Raw genomic sequence first — 14,891 nt, 5'->3', positions numbered from 1 at the left:
TATGATGTGCTTCCCTAAGGTGGAAATTTTTATATGTAGCATTCTGGGAGCTTGTTGGTTTGAAAAAGTTTGAATGTTTACAGTGGAGCCTCGGTGTTGTGTTGTGGGTTCTGTCTAGAATCTTATACCAGATGAGGGATCAAGAGATTGTCCCAGCAGCATTGCCAGAGCCAATCTGTCTGATTTTGTCAAGGCTGCTATTAGAAAATTATGCATTTGGTACCAAAGGTTGCAACGTTTGCATCTACTACACTGGTCAGCATGGGAAGGCTCTCTCTCATTATCTTAGCTTGTATCAGTACCTTTGAGGCAATGAAGGGTTGTACTTCCTCTGAACGAGTGGGTACATAGTTTAGAAGTACTTCTGGATCGATTGCTGTCACTTGAGGCTCAAGTGGCCTTGGTGGTGCAGAGTGCTTTCCGTCAGATACATGGCCCAACTGCACCTCTATCTGGACAGGGATAGCCTAACTACTATTGTCTGTGCTCTGGTAACTTCTAGGTTAGATTACTGCAATCTGTCATACATGGGGCTACCTCTGAAGATGGTTTGGAACTTCAGCCAGCGGTTAGGTTTCTCTCCAGGGCAAGACAGTTTGAGCATATAATGCCAATCCTAAACTGACAGCAGTGGCTGCCAGTTAGCTTCTGGGCCTAATGCAAAGTGCTGGTTTTGACCTATAAAGCCTTAAATAGCTCAGAATCACCATACCCCAATGACTGTCTCACTCCATATGAACCAACTCAGACCCTGTGTTCATCATCTTAAGCCCTTCTTTGTTTTTTTTTTTTTAAATTTTTATTGGGTTTTCAAATTTTTTAACAACAAACAACACATATGACTTCCCCCCACCCCCCCACATACATCCCACTTCCCCCATTTAATTCAGCAAGTTCTTATTCCTCTCTCTAAACTTAATCTCATTATTCTCCAACTTAGTTCATCTTATTAAACTCCATATTATTACCCTATCTTCTTATATGCAATAAATCCTTTTTTCTAAGATCAATCAAAATTTATATACCAATCTCCCCTTTTTTATATTAAAGTATAAATCAAATTTACAATATCCAAAAATCATAAAGTTTTTCAAAAATCTGTTTTCCCCCCTCCCTCCCTGCCCGGGTATCTGTCCCTTCCCAGGTAGTTATCCTCCCATAAAATTCCTAGCCAGGATTCCTCACATCTCCAGCCCTCAAGTCTATTTCAGTCTCTCTCCGGTTTTTCTGTTGATATTCCTTTTTGCTGGTTTCCAGGTCTCGAAGGGTGTCTGTTACAGTTACTTCCTCTTCTCCCAGTTCAAACCTAATTGAGAAAACTTGTTGCCAGGGTTCTACCAAAAGTCCTCCAGGTTGCAGATAATAAAAGCCAGAAAAGAGGAGGAAGTCCCAGTTATATTTCTTTACTCCTTTAATTTTCATAATTCCACAGTTTCCAAGGGCTTCCTCCTTCACTTTTCTCCTCAGTCTCATGTCTTCATACTTTGTAATCCAAAAGGTTTCTTTGTTCTCTGGCAACATAGGTTTCCACACTTTCTCTTCTCCGACTTCCTCCTTCACCCCCTCCAAAGATGTCATATTTGGTTGAGCTACAGAGTCTCTCAAGAACAAGTCTCTAGTTCCATCAGCAAGGTTGTTTGTTTTAAAAATCAAGGTCATGTATTGTTCTTGTAAGATTCCCACGAGAAAAGAGGCTCTCTCAATTTGTGCTAGTAATTTTCCTTCTGCAGCCATTGTAGTGTCACTGGTTTCCCCTAGGGGGATTGCCATTGTTCAAAGTTCTACGCCAGCAATCCTTTACCCTATTGTTTATTACTTTGTTTCAAATCACGTCTGTTTATATGTAACACCTTTAAACCAAAGAGATATATAGTAATACAGTTTTGTCCTTTGTTCAGCTGTTTGACAGCTCAGTTGACAGCTGTCAAACTCCGATTCCTTAAGGCTAGATTGGTGCAGGACGCTCCCAGGTCCAAGGGGGGGGGGGGTCACAAAAGTTTCCAAAGTTCGTCTCTTCCCTCCAGCACAACTTGACAAAATAAAACTTGTTCTTAAAAGTTATTAAAGTCTCTTACCAGTTTCCGTAGACATAAAATCTTTTTTCCGATCTTAGATTTTCGCTCCTTGCTTCCAATTGTCTGTATGAAAGGGGGGTGCGGACTTCCCTTTAGCACATCCCCCCGTTTGCCCGATTTACAAATAACGATTTTTTTAAAGTCCAAGTTTTCTTCTACTCACGGGGTGTTTGTATTCAATCGAATTTTCAGGTAGAAAGTTGACGCTCTCCGGTGAATGGCTTGCGGCTTCACTCCACTGAGGTAGCGGTTTTACTCTCAGCACCACGCCACCCCCCGTACCTTCTCCGCAGCCTTTAAAAAGGCTCTTCGACTGTCAGGGGGGGCGCTTAAGGTGCCCACCGAGTCACCAGGTCCACAGGTATCCGCACCTGTGGTTTCTAAGGGTCCCCGCGTCGCCGGCGCGGCAAGACCCGTCCTCAGAGGAGCCGATTCCCTCCGGAGCTCGGAGGGAATCCGCCATTACACCGATCGCGTCAACCCGGAAGTCCTTAAGCCCTTCTTTGTGTGCCTCCTGAGCAAGAGGTCAAGAGGGTGGCAACATGAGAACGGACCTTTTCTGCAGTGGCTTCCCATTTGTGGAATGCTCTCCCCAGGGTGGCTCGCATGCTGCCTTTGCCACACAGCTTTAGGCACCAGGCAAAAACAGTCCTATTCTCCCAAGCCTTTGGCCAATTACACAATCTAAGGCCTTTTAAAGTGGGGGAGGGGTATTATTTATGTTTGTTACTTTGTTGTGTATTTTTATGTTTTTATATTGTCTACCACCCTGTGATCTTTGGCCAAAGGGTGGTAAATTTTTAAATAATAATAGTAATTATAAAATAGTCTTGAAAAGGAGAAAGAGGAATTTTCTATATGGCCCCAGATAAGTCACATCAAGGTTTTTCCTCCCCCCCCCCCCCGCTTTTTAGAATGCCATGCAAATGTTTGCATTTAGTTTCTATGAGATTACGCAGTCTCATATTTGGAGTCAATTGGTCACATTAGCTTGTCCCACTGATTTCCTTAGATCTTAATTGTGACTAATTTTCTGTACTTAATGTCTCACATTAGCACTTATTATAAATGCTGTCTTAGTAAGGGAACAGGTTGGGTTACCAACTGGCCACCACCACCACCACCACCACCACCACCAACAGGGCTTGGCCTGCTTAATTGTCTAATAGTAGTTATATCCAAAGTCATAAACAGGTAAACCTCTGCACACCATGAGAGGCATCGTTGCTTCAAATTTCTGTGTATCAGTAATGGATGGTACGTTGGAGCTGTGCTGCATGCCTGAACTCCCTCCAGCTAAGTCACTGAGGTGGCAACAAGGTCAGTGCAGTGCAATTGAGTCAGCAGGAGTGCTGCACTGGCTGCACCAGCACTTTGCACCACCCCAACCTTGCCCCCAACATGCAGCAGTGACTCAGCTAGAAAGAGGTTGACCAAGTGGCACAGCCCTACTACACCATCTGCTACTGCTGCACATCAAGCTGCTGTTAAGAGGCAGTAAAAAGTTGGCTCCATTCAGCTTAGGAGCTCTGTATGTAATGATAACTTCAAGGCTTCTTCATAATAATGGAAAATTAATTAATTAATTAATTAAAATATTTATACCCTGCCCATCTAGCTAGGTTTCCCCAGTCACTCTGGGCGGCTTCCAGCAAAATATGAAAACATAATAAAACATCAAACATTCAAAACTTCCTGATACAGGGCTGCCTCCAGGTGTCTTCTGAAAGTTGTGTAATTCTTTATCTCCTTGACATCTGATGGGAGGGCATTCCACAGAGAGGGTGCCACTCCCGAGAAGGCCCTCTGCCTGGTTCCCTGTAACTTCTAATATATATATATATATATATATATATATATATATATATATATATATGCTTCCCTTTATCCAAATATAATGTTTCAGAGTGCAGTGTTTTGCTTTGGTTGTCCCACTCTCCCGAATACTGTTTCTCAGCTTTTCAGATCAAATCCCAGCAGGAATCTGGCATACAGTCTGTGCAGATGTTTTGTCAGACTCATGTGGTAGATGGGCTTTCAGCACCTATATGTATGCTATCAAGAAATGCCAAAGTGGCAACCTAAGCGCATGTGTGCAAGCGGTGGGCCAAATGTAGCCTGCAGAGTTTTAAAGGTCATCCAGACTTTTCCTGTAGCTACATGGCTGTGTTCCAAAGCAGCATTTCCTCACACAGCTTTACATATTTCTTGTGATAATGTAACCAACTAAGAATCTTTGTTAGCACTGGTAACACAAAGATCCAAATCACACACTTTTAAGCCAAGCATGGGAGAATAATATCATGGTCACAGGTACTATGAAATCATTTCAACATGAGTATGTCACCAAAAAAGTTTAGATAATTCTGGGCCATAGTGAACAAAGAGCTTTCCTGAGTTCATTGGCCTCTCAGTGCATTTTTAAGTATCTCTTGAGAATTCTAAGTTGGTGAGAAGAAAAAGTTCTAAGTGGGTGATAAGAGAAAAATGATTTGTATGCATGTTTAGAAGACAGACATACATACAGGAAGCAGCAGCAATATCCTACTTGCTTTGAGCTTTTGCTTTCCATGGGGACAAACTTGATAATTTGCTAATTAATTACCGTACAAAAAGAAAAGCCTATTCTTTAGACAAAGATAGCTATAACACAATAGACTAATTAATTCAATAAGGAGGAAGTATCTAAGCAAACAATGGGGCCTCTTAAGTATTTAGAATGAACAAGAACAAATAATGTAACTATACTTCATAGACACAAACATTAGTTAAACAACCTTCCCAGGGTCTCCCATTGGATCCATTTCTCACATGTGGTTGACATTACTTCTGGAAAATAAATGCTGCCTCAGGCTAAGACAATCGACACATCATATTCTGTGTAAGGCTGGTCAAAATGACGAGAGAAGACATAAATTACTTGCCTGATCCGGGCATGTGGCAGCTCTGTACAGCTGCTAGCAATGTTGCTCTCCCAAAGAGATGTTTAGTGAATTAGAAGAGTCCTTTTCTTTCACACACTTGCTTTGACAACTCAGGTAAAGAGTTTAAGGGTCCCTTTATTTGCAAGAAGAGTGGTTGATGTTGCTGCACTGAAAGCAGCCTGGGGGATAACAAATAATCAGAGCCATATGTAAACAAACAGACTTTTGCATGTTTGGCAGCAGCACCCAGGGTCACCATGACCCTAAATTCTGCACATCTGAAATCATCCCTGGTGTAAACTTCTCACTTTCACAAATTAAATGTTCATGATCTCAGTGCAAGATTGTTGAAATGTTGCCATATTCAGTTATGCTCTAGTCCTGCAGAGTAATTTATTGGTGTGTCACTGAAGGAGCTTTTTAAAGAAACCAATTGTGGCCAGATTTGGTGATTACTTTTGCTGACAACAGAATATTAAGCATGATTAAATAATAACTAACGATTCACCTCTGGGAGCTTACCAGTGAAAATCTGTTTGGTTTAATAGCAATTTCTCTTTTGTTTGTTCCTTTGAATGCCCAGAATTTCCACACATTTCTGATCATTTATTTCAAAAATTGGAGTCCCCACAGAAAGGAGAAGGGAGGGGATTTAAAGGAAATTCAGCAGTTGAGGTTCTGGTATTACTGATGCCAATCCGCCTTCGTCATCAAATCAGCTTAGTACAACAAAAGTGGAGGACATTACTGTGGATGGTGCACTAGAGGTATAGGGTGAAACATCTCTGGTTTGAGATGTTTATTAAGTGCCTCTGGAAAGACTACAGAACTTGTTCAAATGACTAAGATTTACTAGGGTGGGTTAATATTTTTCTGATAACTGTCCAAGGGTTCAGACAGCACTGTCTCCTTTTTGGATGATTTGAAAAGGGAAGTCCATGTTGTTGACAGATGAAACAACGTTAACTGGTTTCAAATAGGTAATAAATAGATATGTGTTACAATTGTCATGCATTTTTGAATATCTGCAAATATACAGCTTAAATGCACTGACTATGTTTATTGAAATTAACCAGGAGATAATTTAATTTTTAATTATTTTTGTCTCTCCCCTACCCCCCCACGGCTATATATTCTAATGAAAATAATTATAAGGGCAACTTATTATCAAGTCATGATTTTTTTCTTAAGAAGCCATGCTGGAAGATATTTCAGTAAGGAACACAATAAAAATATTAATATAGGTTATGTTGTTCTTGGTCATGGTTTTATATTATGATATCCTTGGAAAGCTATTATTGATGGTCCCAATTGTTTTGTAGACTGATGTTCATACTCACTGAAACATTAATACTGCCTGTTTCCTTCCTTCGCACTGTTATCTAAAAAGGATAGATAAACATCCAAAGTGTTGATGGGGTGGTTAAATGAAGGCTATGTATTCTAGTAAATGAAAATAATCACCATAGCAACTTAGAGGTAGGCAGTTGTAGCTTATTGGTACACAAAATGTGGTGCATGTAGAAGTGCCCAGGTTCTGGCATTTCCAGGAAAGATTAAGAAAGACTCTTGCCTGAAACCCTGTAGATTTACTGCCAGTCTTAGATGACGCTGAGCTAGATGGACCAGAGGTCTGATTCAGTATAAGGCAGACACTTGACTTTCATGGGCTGACCTTCCATGTTCAGGCCCTGGAGTGCCTGACACACACTTTTGCAGTCACTCCTGTTAATACTCCCTCTTTCTGTGGTGCACTCTGATGGAGTTTAATTTGTTACAGGGGCCAGCTGGAATAAAAGGCGAGAAAGGTGACAGAGTAAGTGCACCCTTAAAATGAATTTGTTTGCATTTTCTAATGCTTCCTACAAAAGAGCACATCATGTCTAATACATGTTCTGTTTCTTTTATTAAGGGAGACATTGCTTCCCAGAATATGATGCGAGCTGTTGCAAGACAAGTCTGTGAACAAATGATGAATGGTAAACAATGCTTTGAAATATGTGCAACAAAATGCATGTTTCCGTGTACCATATTGTCAGACTCTGTTGTGAACTTAAAGCTTAAAGTCACATGGGTTAAGTGTTTCTCAAATTAGGCAGAGCCTAGGCTGGTGGGTGAAATTGCAAATGTTTGGCCTCTTGCTAGCTCGATCACCAAATCCAGCAGAGTCTGGTCAGCTGAAAGCAACTCTGAGTTACCACAGGTGGGTACAAACCAATGGCTGTCACAACAAGCCTAGGTTTATTTCCCACTTTTCCCACTGGCATATTCAATGTGGCAAACAAGAACTTCATCGTACCAAATCAACACAAAATTAGTCAGTGGTTGATATTCTGGATTGAAATATGGGTTTGAGTTTGATTCCTTGCTTTGCTGTCAGCTGCTGCCTTTCTGTAGCAGTAGTGATAATGATTAATGAAGGCTAGGTCTGATCCCACCTTATGCTGTTGCCACTTTGTGCTCTTCAGTGGCAGTAGGAGTGATGACAAGTTCAGGTCCCATTCTCCAAATGCTGGCAAATACTGAATATGTTTTGCTGCTCCTTCTGGTGTTTGTCATACATGGTCTACTAGAGAATACAGAAATGAAAATAAATGGTTATGCTTAAAAGTAGGGGCATGGTCAAGTCCACTACAGGCATACTGCCCATACATAGAGGTATATAGGGCATTAGAACTTGTCTTCAAACTTGCCTTCTGTTGTGTACACTCAGTACATCAGGCCATTATGGGGGCTAGGAGACAGGTACATGACACCCATAGCTCTGGCTTACATTCTGTGCCTTACATTCTTAGGCAAGACCTTATTGATAAAATATGTGTTCTTCTGGGAAGCTAAGTTGTACTGGTTTCAGCTTTTTTATAATACCATCTTGCTGCCAACATTTCTCCTTTCATTGTATTTATTGGATCTACAGTTGCATAGAGTGGAACCTCACAAGCTCTATGCCTTCATGGGTAGAAAAGAGTGGAAGAGATTTTGGCTGACTGGGCCTCCCCACCCCCACATCCAACTATCTGTGTCCCTCCTAAAATAAACCCACACTCTTCTGGAAACTTGGGGAACCTCCAGAACAGCGTGAGGGGCTGAGTGTGTTGAGGCTGCAGGCCAGAGTGGGTATGGGAGAAAATCATGTTCTGTCTGTGGAAGCACCCAGTTTGCAGAGCAGGTGCCTACACTGGCTCTGACTCACTTCCACAAATAAATCTAACCCTATGGGTGGTATTAAATGCTAATCCTACTCAGAGTAGACCCACTGAGGCTAATGGGCATGACTTACTCAGGCTCATCAATTTCAGTTTGCTAAGAGTGGAATTTAGTTGAATTTATTTATTTACAAGTTTATACTGTTTGTTAATCTTAGCCTAAAGTCGTGTACCAAATTAACCAATAGTAGTCAGGAAGGTGCTTTGTGGCACCAGGGAGCAGTATTCTGTTTTGTTTTTCACTTTACAGAAAATGGTATTGTGCATTCTTATATTATCCTGTTTTATTTCTCCAAAGCCAATATGGCCCAGTTTAACCAGAGGCTGAATCAAATACCAAATGATTACTATTCAAACCGTAACCAACCAGGACCATCAGGACCACCAGGGCCCCCTGGACCTGCTGGGCCACCAGGAGAACCTGGGTCTGGGGGCAGGCCAGGCTTCCCAGGCACACCTGGCATGCAAGGGCCAGCTGGAGAAAGAGGTGAGTTGTACTATATATGTACAAAATGCGTGTGCGTGTGCGTGTGTTTCGTCATCCTAGGTCAGCTGCTGTCAAGCAGAGGAATCCTTTGCTAATGCTTCAGTCTAACATCCACAGGACAGCCTTTAAACCAAACAGAATGTTTTAGTATAAAAATGGCCTGCATATGCTAAGTGGTTCATTGGATGAATAAGAGCAATATTTAAAAATGTGCTGTTAACTATATGCTTCACAAGCACGGAAAATTATTTCTTCAGCATCACTTTCACAATTATGTGGGGTGTTTCCCTTTTCTTTTTATGTGTGCTTTAGGGCTACCTGGAGAGAAAGGTGAAAGAGGGATTGGATCACAAGGGCCCCGAGGTTTGCCTGGGTCACCAGGTGAGTTTTCTGTATCACATGGCAGCAAAAAACCGTAAAAGATAATATTGACAGGCTTTATTATGTATGCAAGTAAAATTTGATCAAAATGAGCATCAAGTCTTTTTAGCTTGTATCCAGCCAGACATTTTACATTTCCCCCCTCCTATTTCAGGGGAAACAAAATGTTATTTTAGCCTTTTGACTCAGAATTAGGTTTTATTTGCAATTGTTGTGCTCTCTTTCAGTTGTAAATTACTCTATAGTATAGTTACAATTTAGGATAGAATGCAGGGCCTTCACAGTTACTTTTTCTATCAGTACAATCTTGATCATTTACTGATGTCCTGGCAAGAGTAGTCAGACTGTCTTGGCACTTCTGTCTTTAATTTACTAGTTGAAACATACCTTTCTTCATTACAAGATCCATAAGAATTTTGCAACAAATTTTAGCTCCACTTTGTTAAAGCTCTCAACATTTCTGTTAACCATGAATATAACTTGTTCCAAAAAAAACACCCCATGATCTCATCCATTCTAAAGCTGCAGGGTAGCAGAACTGAAGCAGCCCTACACTTTAATTGAAATTTAGTGTGCTTGTCTAATACCGAAGTGCCCCATGAGATCCCTGAATCGTACACAGGATGGATATAAACCACTAAGCTCAAATCTTGCCACAGCAGTTTTCTGTGCATAAAGACCTTAAAATTAGGGAAGCAACTAATGATGAGTTACATCTTGGGTTCCCTGCGGTCGCTTCATTGACACCATATGTAGAACCCAAATGGAAACATTTCTTAACCATATGTCTGAGTCTAGACTTCAGTTTTGACAGTCACTTTATCGGACTGCTGCATGTTGAATTATATAGATATATTATCTTCCTTTTCCTTCTATAATTAGGTCCACAAGGAGAATCCAGAGTTGGCCCTCCAGGTGCTACAGGCTCACGGGGACCACCTGGGCCACCTGGCCGTCCTGGTAACTCTGGTATCAGAGGTCCCCCGGGGCCTCCTGGATACTGTGATTCATCCCAGTGTGCTAGCATTGCTTACAATGGTCAAGGATATCCAGGTAGGTTACTGAGAACTTAAACTTAATTTTGTACCTCATTGATATGCCAGTTCCGTCTGAATTGCTTTGTGGAAGGAGACCTTCTAGTATAATGAACTGAATCCAGCTCAGCTGTTCAGTAGTCGTAACTGAGCCAGCCTAGAACTAATAATTCAGGTACTATTAAAAGTACTTTTTTGGTATTTACTGAACTACCCCAGTTTGATATGTGTTTTGTGTTAAGGGGAAAATATTACCTTTCAGAAGCAGTTTATTTCTAATAAATATAGTGTTAGAAAAGTATTATCTTTGCTTAAGGATTTAAATGACAATTTTCTTCTTCTTCTTCTCCTTGTGCTCCTCCTCCCATCAAACTACTTCTTCTGAACAAGGTTGACCTCTCCATCTAAAGTAAAAAGAACACAGTTGTTTGCCATTTTGTGTCTTTCTGATTAATGTTGGGATTATCTATACAAAATTAGTACCTGAAATCTAATATCCTGAGAACAAATGCTATTCTTTGGTACAGTGCAGACAACTGAAAAAAAGTCACCATAGCACAATTTTGTGTTGGGTTAAATTCCATGGCATCTATGATTATATTACTCAATGGCACACATTTCTTCTGAGAAGAAGCAGTTTCAGACAGTGAACTGCCAAAGGAACAAAAATGCTGGATAGCTGTGGCCACTGGGGCACCAATGAAGCAATCCTATACGTGTCTACTCTGAAGTAAGCCCCACTGAACTCATTGGTGCTTACTCCCAGATAACTGTATTGGATTGCAGCCAAAGTCACTGTAAACTGGGAAGGGGATGAGTCCCAAAATTGTGTGTGCCATATAAATCTAGGGCATCTCTCAAGAAAGGAGTTCAGGCTTACGGTATCAGTAGTTTGTTGTGTGCACTGTAGCACCTTATAATTCATAAACTTGATATGTTGTTTGCCACTATCATAATGTGCATGTATACATGAATGAATATATATATATATATGTACACACAAATTCGTGGACTTTGAGCTAATGAATGAAACAAATTTTATAGAGTAACCATGCAGAACTTGCACAAAATCAACAATTTACATGAATTAAAAATAAATGGGAAACAATATTGCAGTGCTCTCCTTCCCAAGAGAAGCCTTGTATACATATATAGATATATGCATATAATTTAACCCTCCATAGATGGATTTAGCTGAATGAATATATATATATTGCACAGCTGTTTGACCTTGGAAAACTAACATCCTCTTTGACCTGTTTCAGGTTCCGGCTAACACATTTTCTAAGTCGCCAGTGCTGCTTACAGTTTGAAAACAATGAAAATCCTGTTTCTGAGATGTTTGCGCACGTGCTTATTAGGAAGTGAATCTGTATGGATATTTCACATAGATAATGGCTAACTGAACACCATAAGATGGGGAGATTCTTTTTTTATATACTTACTAACAAGTCTTGAATACGATAAAGGACAAAGATGTTGGTAATGCCAGAGGGGAAAAGTCCATCTTCCTATCCTTACTTTTCTTTCCAACCCCATACCTAAAAAGTCCCTAAAAGACTCAGTTGCATTGGAGACTTATAAAACTACTAACTAGTGAATTTAAGACCATGATACATTTAACTTCATGAAAGAGAAATGACTTAATGTAAATAGTAAACTAATTGTGGCTTGTAAATGATTTGTATGGGATCATGTCTGCTAAAATTAGTTAACATTACCATCATGCTTTCGCATTTAAGCCTGCTGCTGCTGCTTTTTGCTGCGTGCTACCATAACCACTCTGAAACTTGTTGAAACCTCTCTCTCTCTCTCTCTCTCTGGTGCTTGTCTTCATCATTCTCATCATCATCTTATCTGATTCAGGGCATGGGTTTTTTTGTATATGTAATCTTCTTTAAAGCACTCAAAAGAACAATTACTTTTGCTTCTGGTCCTCCTACAGTGTTAGGTATTTCTCAAGGACAGCTATTACTCAGTCCAATATAAGGAACACTGTCATGAAATAATATTTACTAAATATGATCACCACTAGGCATACTTTTTGTAGATGCCTGCCGTAGTAGAAAGCTATTTTTAAGAAACAAAAACAATGATACATGTGAGTTTTCCCTTCCTGACTCAACTGAAAGCTAATTAAAGAAGTTGGCAGGTTAAGTGCTAATGTAAAGGATTAATAAATTGTGCACCAAGGTCTGATTCAATTGATGTTAAGTGTTGAGGTTTCATTGCAACAAGAAGTTGGTTGTGATTAACTTTTCCCATTGCTTTAATGTAACTTAGAGACTTAAGCGGTACTGATGCCTAAATGCTTCTTTAGAAAGTTCCCCAAATTTCAAGGCATCATATTAACTAATTTTTATCCAAAGTAGACCTGCTGAAATTAATGGTGTTAACTAATTAATTGTAATGGGTCTAATCTGAACAAAAGTTAGTTGAATATGACCCACTATTAGTTTTCTTTTTATAGCATTGTATTTTTGAAACTCACATTACATTTTACATCAAGTTTGTTTTATACCTTTTCTCCTTACCCCCAAAGAAACTAAAAATAATAGTTGTATGTACTCTGCCACTTAGTCTCTAACATTAATTGTACACAGTCTTATGCTTGCTTGCTTGTGCTTGAAGTTCCTTTGAACTCAGGGAGACTTACCGTACTTTTGAGTAAATATGATTGGGTTAGGCTGTATCTGAGCTGTGGTGCAGTTAGGGTGATCTTGCACAAGAAGCCTTTCTCATTCACTTCAAGGGCAAGGAGCAGTTGCACAAACAGCTCCCTTTTTCTGAAGGGAAAATCTTTATGTGTATTAGAATTCCTGCAGTAATCACTGGCTTAGTATCATTTACTTGGAAATAAGTTGCTTTTTTATGAAAACTCAGTTTGCAAGTAAATGTACTTAGGATCATATAGATTTACACCCCAGAATCACTAAAATGAAAATATTTAATTTTTTAAAAAAAATCTGTGGATTCAAAGGCATTTGATAACTATAATGTTCAATCGGACGACTATTTTCAACCAGAGCCATATGCACCTGAAAGTGGACCTTATCCGCCTGAAAGTGACCCCTACATAGTACCAGTGGAATCAGAAAGAAGAGATGATGAATATGAGGACTATGGAGCTGATATGCATTCACCTGGATACCCCGAGCATATGCGCTGGAAAAGATCGTTATCAAGAAAAGCAAAAACAAAACCATAAATGATTGACTTCCTTACCTTTCCCCTCTTTTTGGCTGGTGGTTTTTGTTGTTGCTATTCTTACATATGTAGATTCATCGGGAATTGGTTGGGTGTGCCCATTTCTCCACCACCGTTTCCATTGCTTCTTCTGAGGGTATCATGCTTATGTGGGAATAGCAATAAAACGTTACCATAGATTTCATTCTTGCTCTTACAATGCTTGTAAAATACCTGAGCTTGCAGCAGCTTCATAGAACTTTAACAAGTGCATTAAAATTACCACAGGGCTGCGTTATCTTTAAGTAAATTAAAAGAAAGAAAACCTGCCAGCGATCTGAAGGCTGGATGCTTCAGCAATGGAGCTTGCTTTATGCTTTTTCACCTCATCCATTACTTAACTCACACAGTTCAGTCACATGACAAATCTGCAGTCTAGTGAAACAAAAAAAACTCTGCTTTTGATGTGTTCAGTTTCTCCTATCCTTGCTCATATCTTGCAGGGCATATACTGCTCTTATACATCTCTTTAACAACCACAAATCTTAAATAATGTAGCTGACATCATTGTATCAACTGGATACAGGTTTTTTTTTTTAAAAAGAAATAATGGCTTAAATCTCCTTTTAGAGACATTAACATTTATGCCAAATTGCAGTCAATCCTGCAGAGATGGAATTGCATGTTTGTGTTGTATATTTAGTATGATTTCCCTCCCCCCCCAGAATATAATGTTTCGTAGTTATCAAAAATAAAAAAGCAGTTGGAAATTGTTTGCAAGACTATGGATATAGAATTGCTGCTTTTATATTTTAACTGCAAATTGTGAATTTCACTGCCTTATATTATTTATTTCTGAAACAAAAGAGGCATTTTTCAATAAAACTACTGAAAATTTATATAGGCTGTGAGTATTATTGCTGGGAGGCTTCCAACCTTCAGAGGTTTTATTGTCATGGGAAATAAATCAACAGAAACATTAAACTACTTTCAGAATAACCTTTTCACATATAAAACTTGCAGCACATTGCAGTTTAGAATGTTGAACAATGAATACTAGATTGTGTTACAGGCTGAGGTCAGCATTATATATCAAGCAGTAGTTTCCATACTCTGATGGTATAATACTTCATTTCCCTGCTCTATGGAGGCCCCAACCATGATAGAATTAAGATAGTGGTTCCAAACTCAGGCCATCTACATTTTTCACATAAACTATGAACCCATGGCCTCTATACAAGAATAATAGCTCTCACATTGCCACTTCTGCAGCCAGGATTTCCAAGACATTAGTCTTTAGAAAAGAATCTCATGCAGGTGAAAAGTGAAAAGCAAAACTGGCAAGCATGTAAATGATTGAACTTTCCCCCCTTTTTTGATTGTATCGCCATTGAAAATTACCCCCTTTGAAGCTGCTTTTCCTTAATGGTTACACTTTTCCGTTACACTCCAAGACTAGTTTTAAAAGGGATTAGACAAATATTAAACAGAGAATAGATCTACCATTGGCTATTAGCGACGACAGATAAATGGAATCTCCAAGTAAAAAAATTGTGTCTCTGATAGGCGTGGAGGGCAAATTTGTTTCACTTTTCATT

At 39.6% G+C, this 14,891-nt stretch overlaps 1 protein-coding gene across 6 annotated transcripts in view; it reads left to right on the top strand.

Annotated features, from left to right (window-relative positions):
* The window catches only part of COL12A1 (collagen type XII alpha 1 chain), a 113,280-nt gene extending 99,088 nt beyond the window's left edge, over positions 1-14,192 (top strand). For 4 of the 6 annotated variants that reach the window (XM_081856639.1, XM_081856643.1, XM_081856644.1 and 1 more), the window contains 6 exons: positions 6,780-6,815; positions 6,912-6,978; positions 8,504-8,692; positions 9,005-9,073; positions 9,956-10,126; positions 13,134-14,192. In XM_081856639.1, the coding sequence (XP_081712765.1) occupies positions 6,780-6,815; positions 6,912-6,978; positions 8,504-8,692; positions 9,005-9,073; positions 9,956-10,126; positions 13,134-13,315 (714 nt within the window). In that variant the 3' untranslated portion in view covers positions 13,316-14,192. Of the gene's footprint in view, positions 1-6,779; positions 6,816-6,911; positions 6,979-8,503; positions 8,693-9,004; positions 9,074-9,955; positions 10,127-10,497; positions 12,316-13,133 lie in introns of those variants that run through there. The other 2 variants (XM_081856641.1, XM_081856642.1) reach the window with 2 other exon arrangements.
* Positions 14,193-14,891: the final 699 nt, after the last annotated feature.

This window comes from Podarcis erhardii (assembly GCF_964252035.2).
Source record: "Podarcis erhardii genome assembly, chromosome: 3".
Classification (NCBI taxonomy): Eukaryota; Metazoa; Chordata; class Lepidosauria; order Squamata; family Lacertidae; genus Podarcis; species Podarcis erhardii.
Note: the sequence above shows the minus strand (reverse complement) of the source record. Positions and strands in the feature narration are given on the sequence as shown.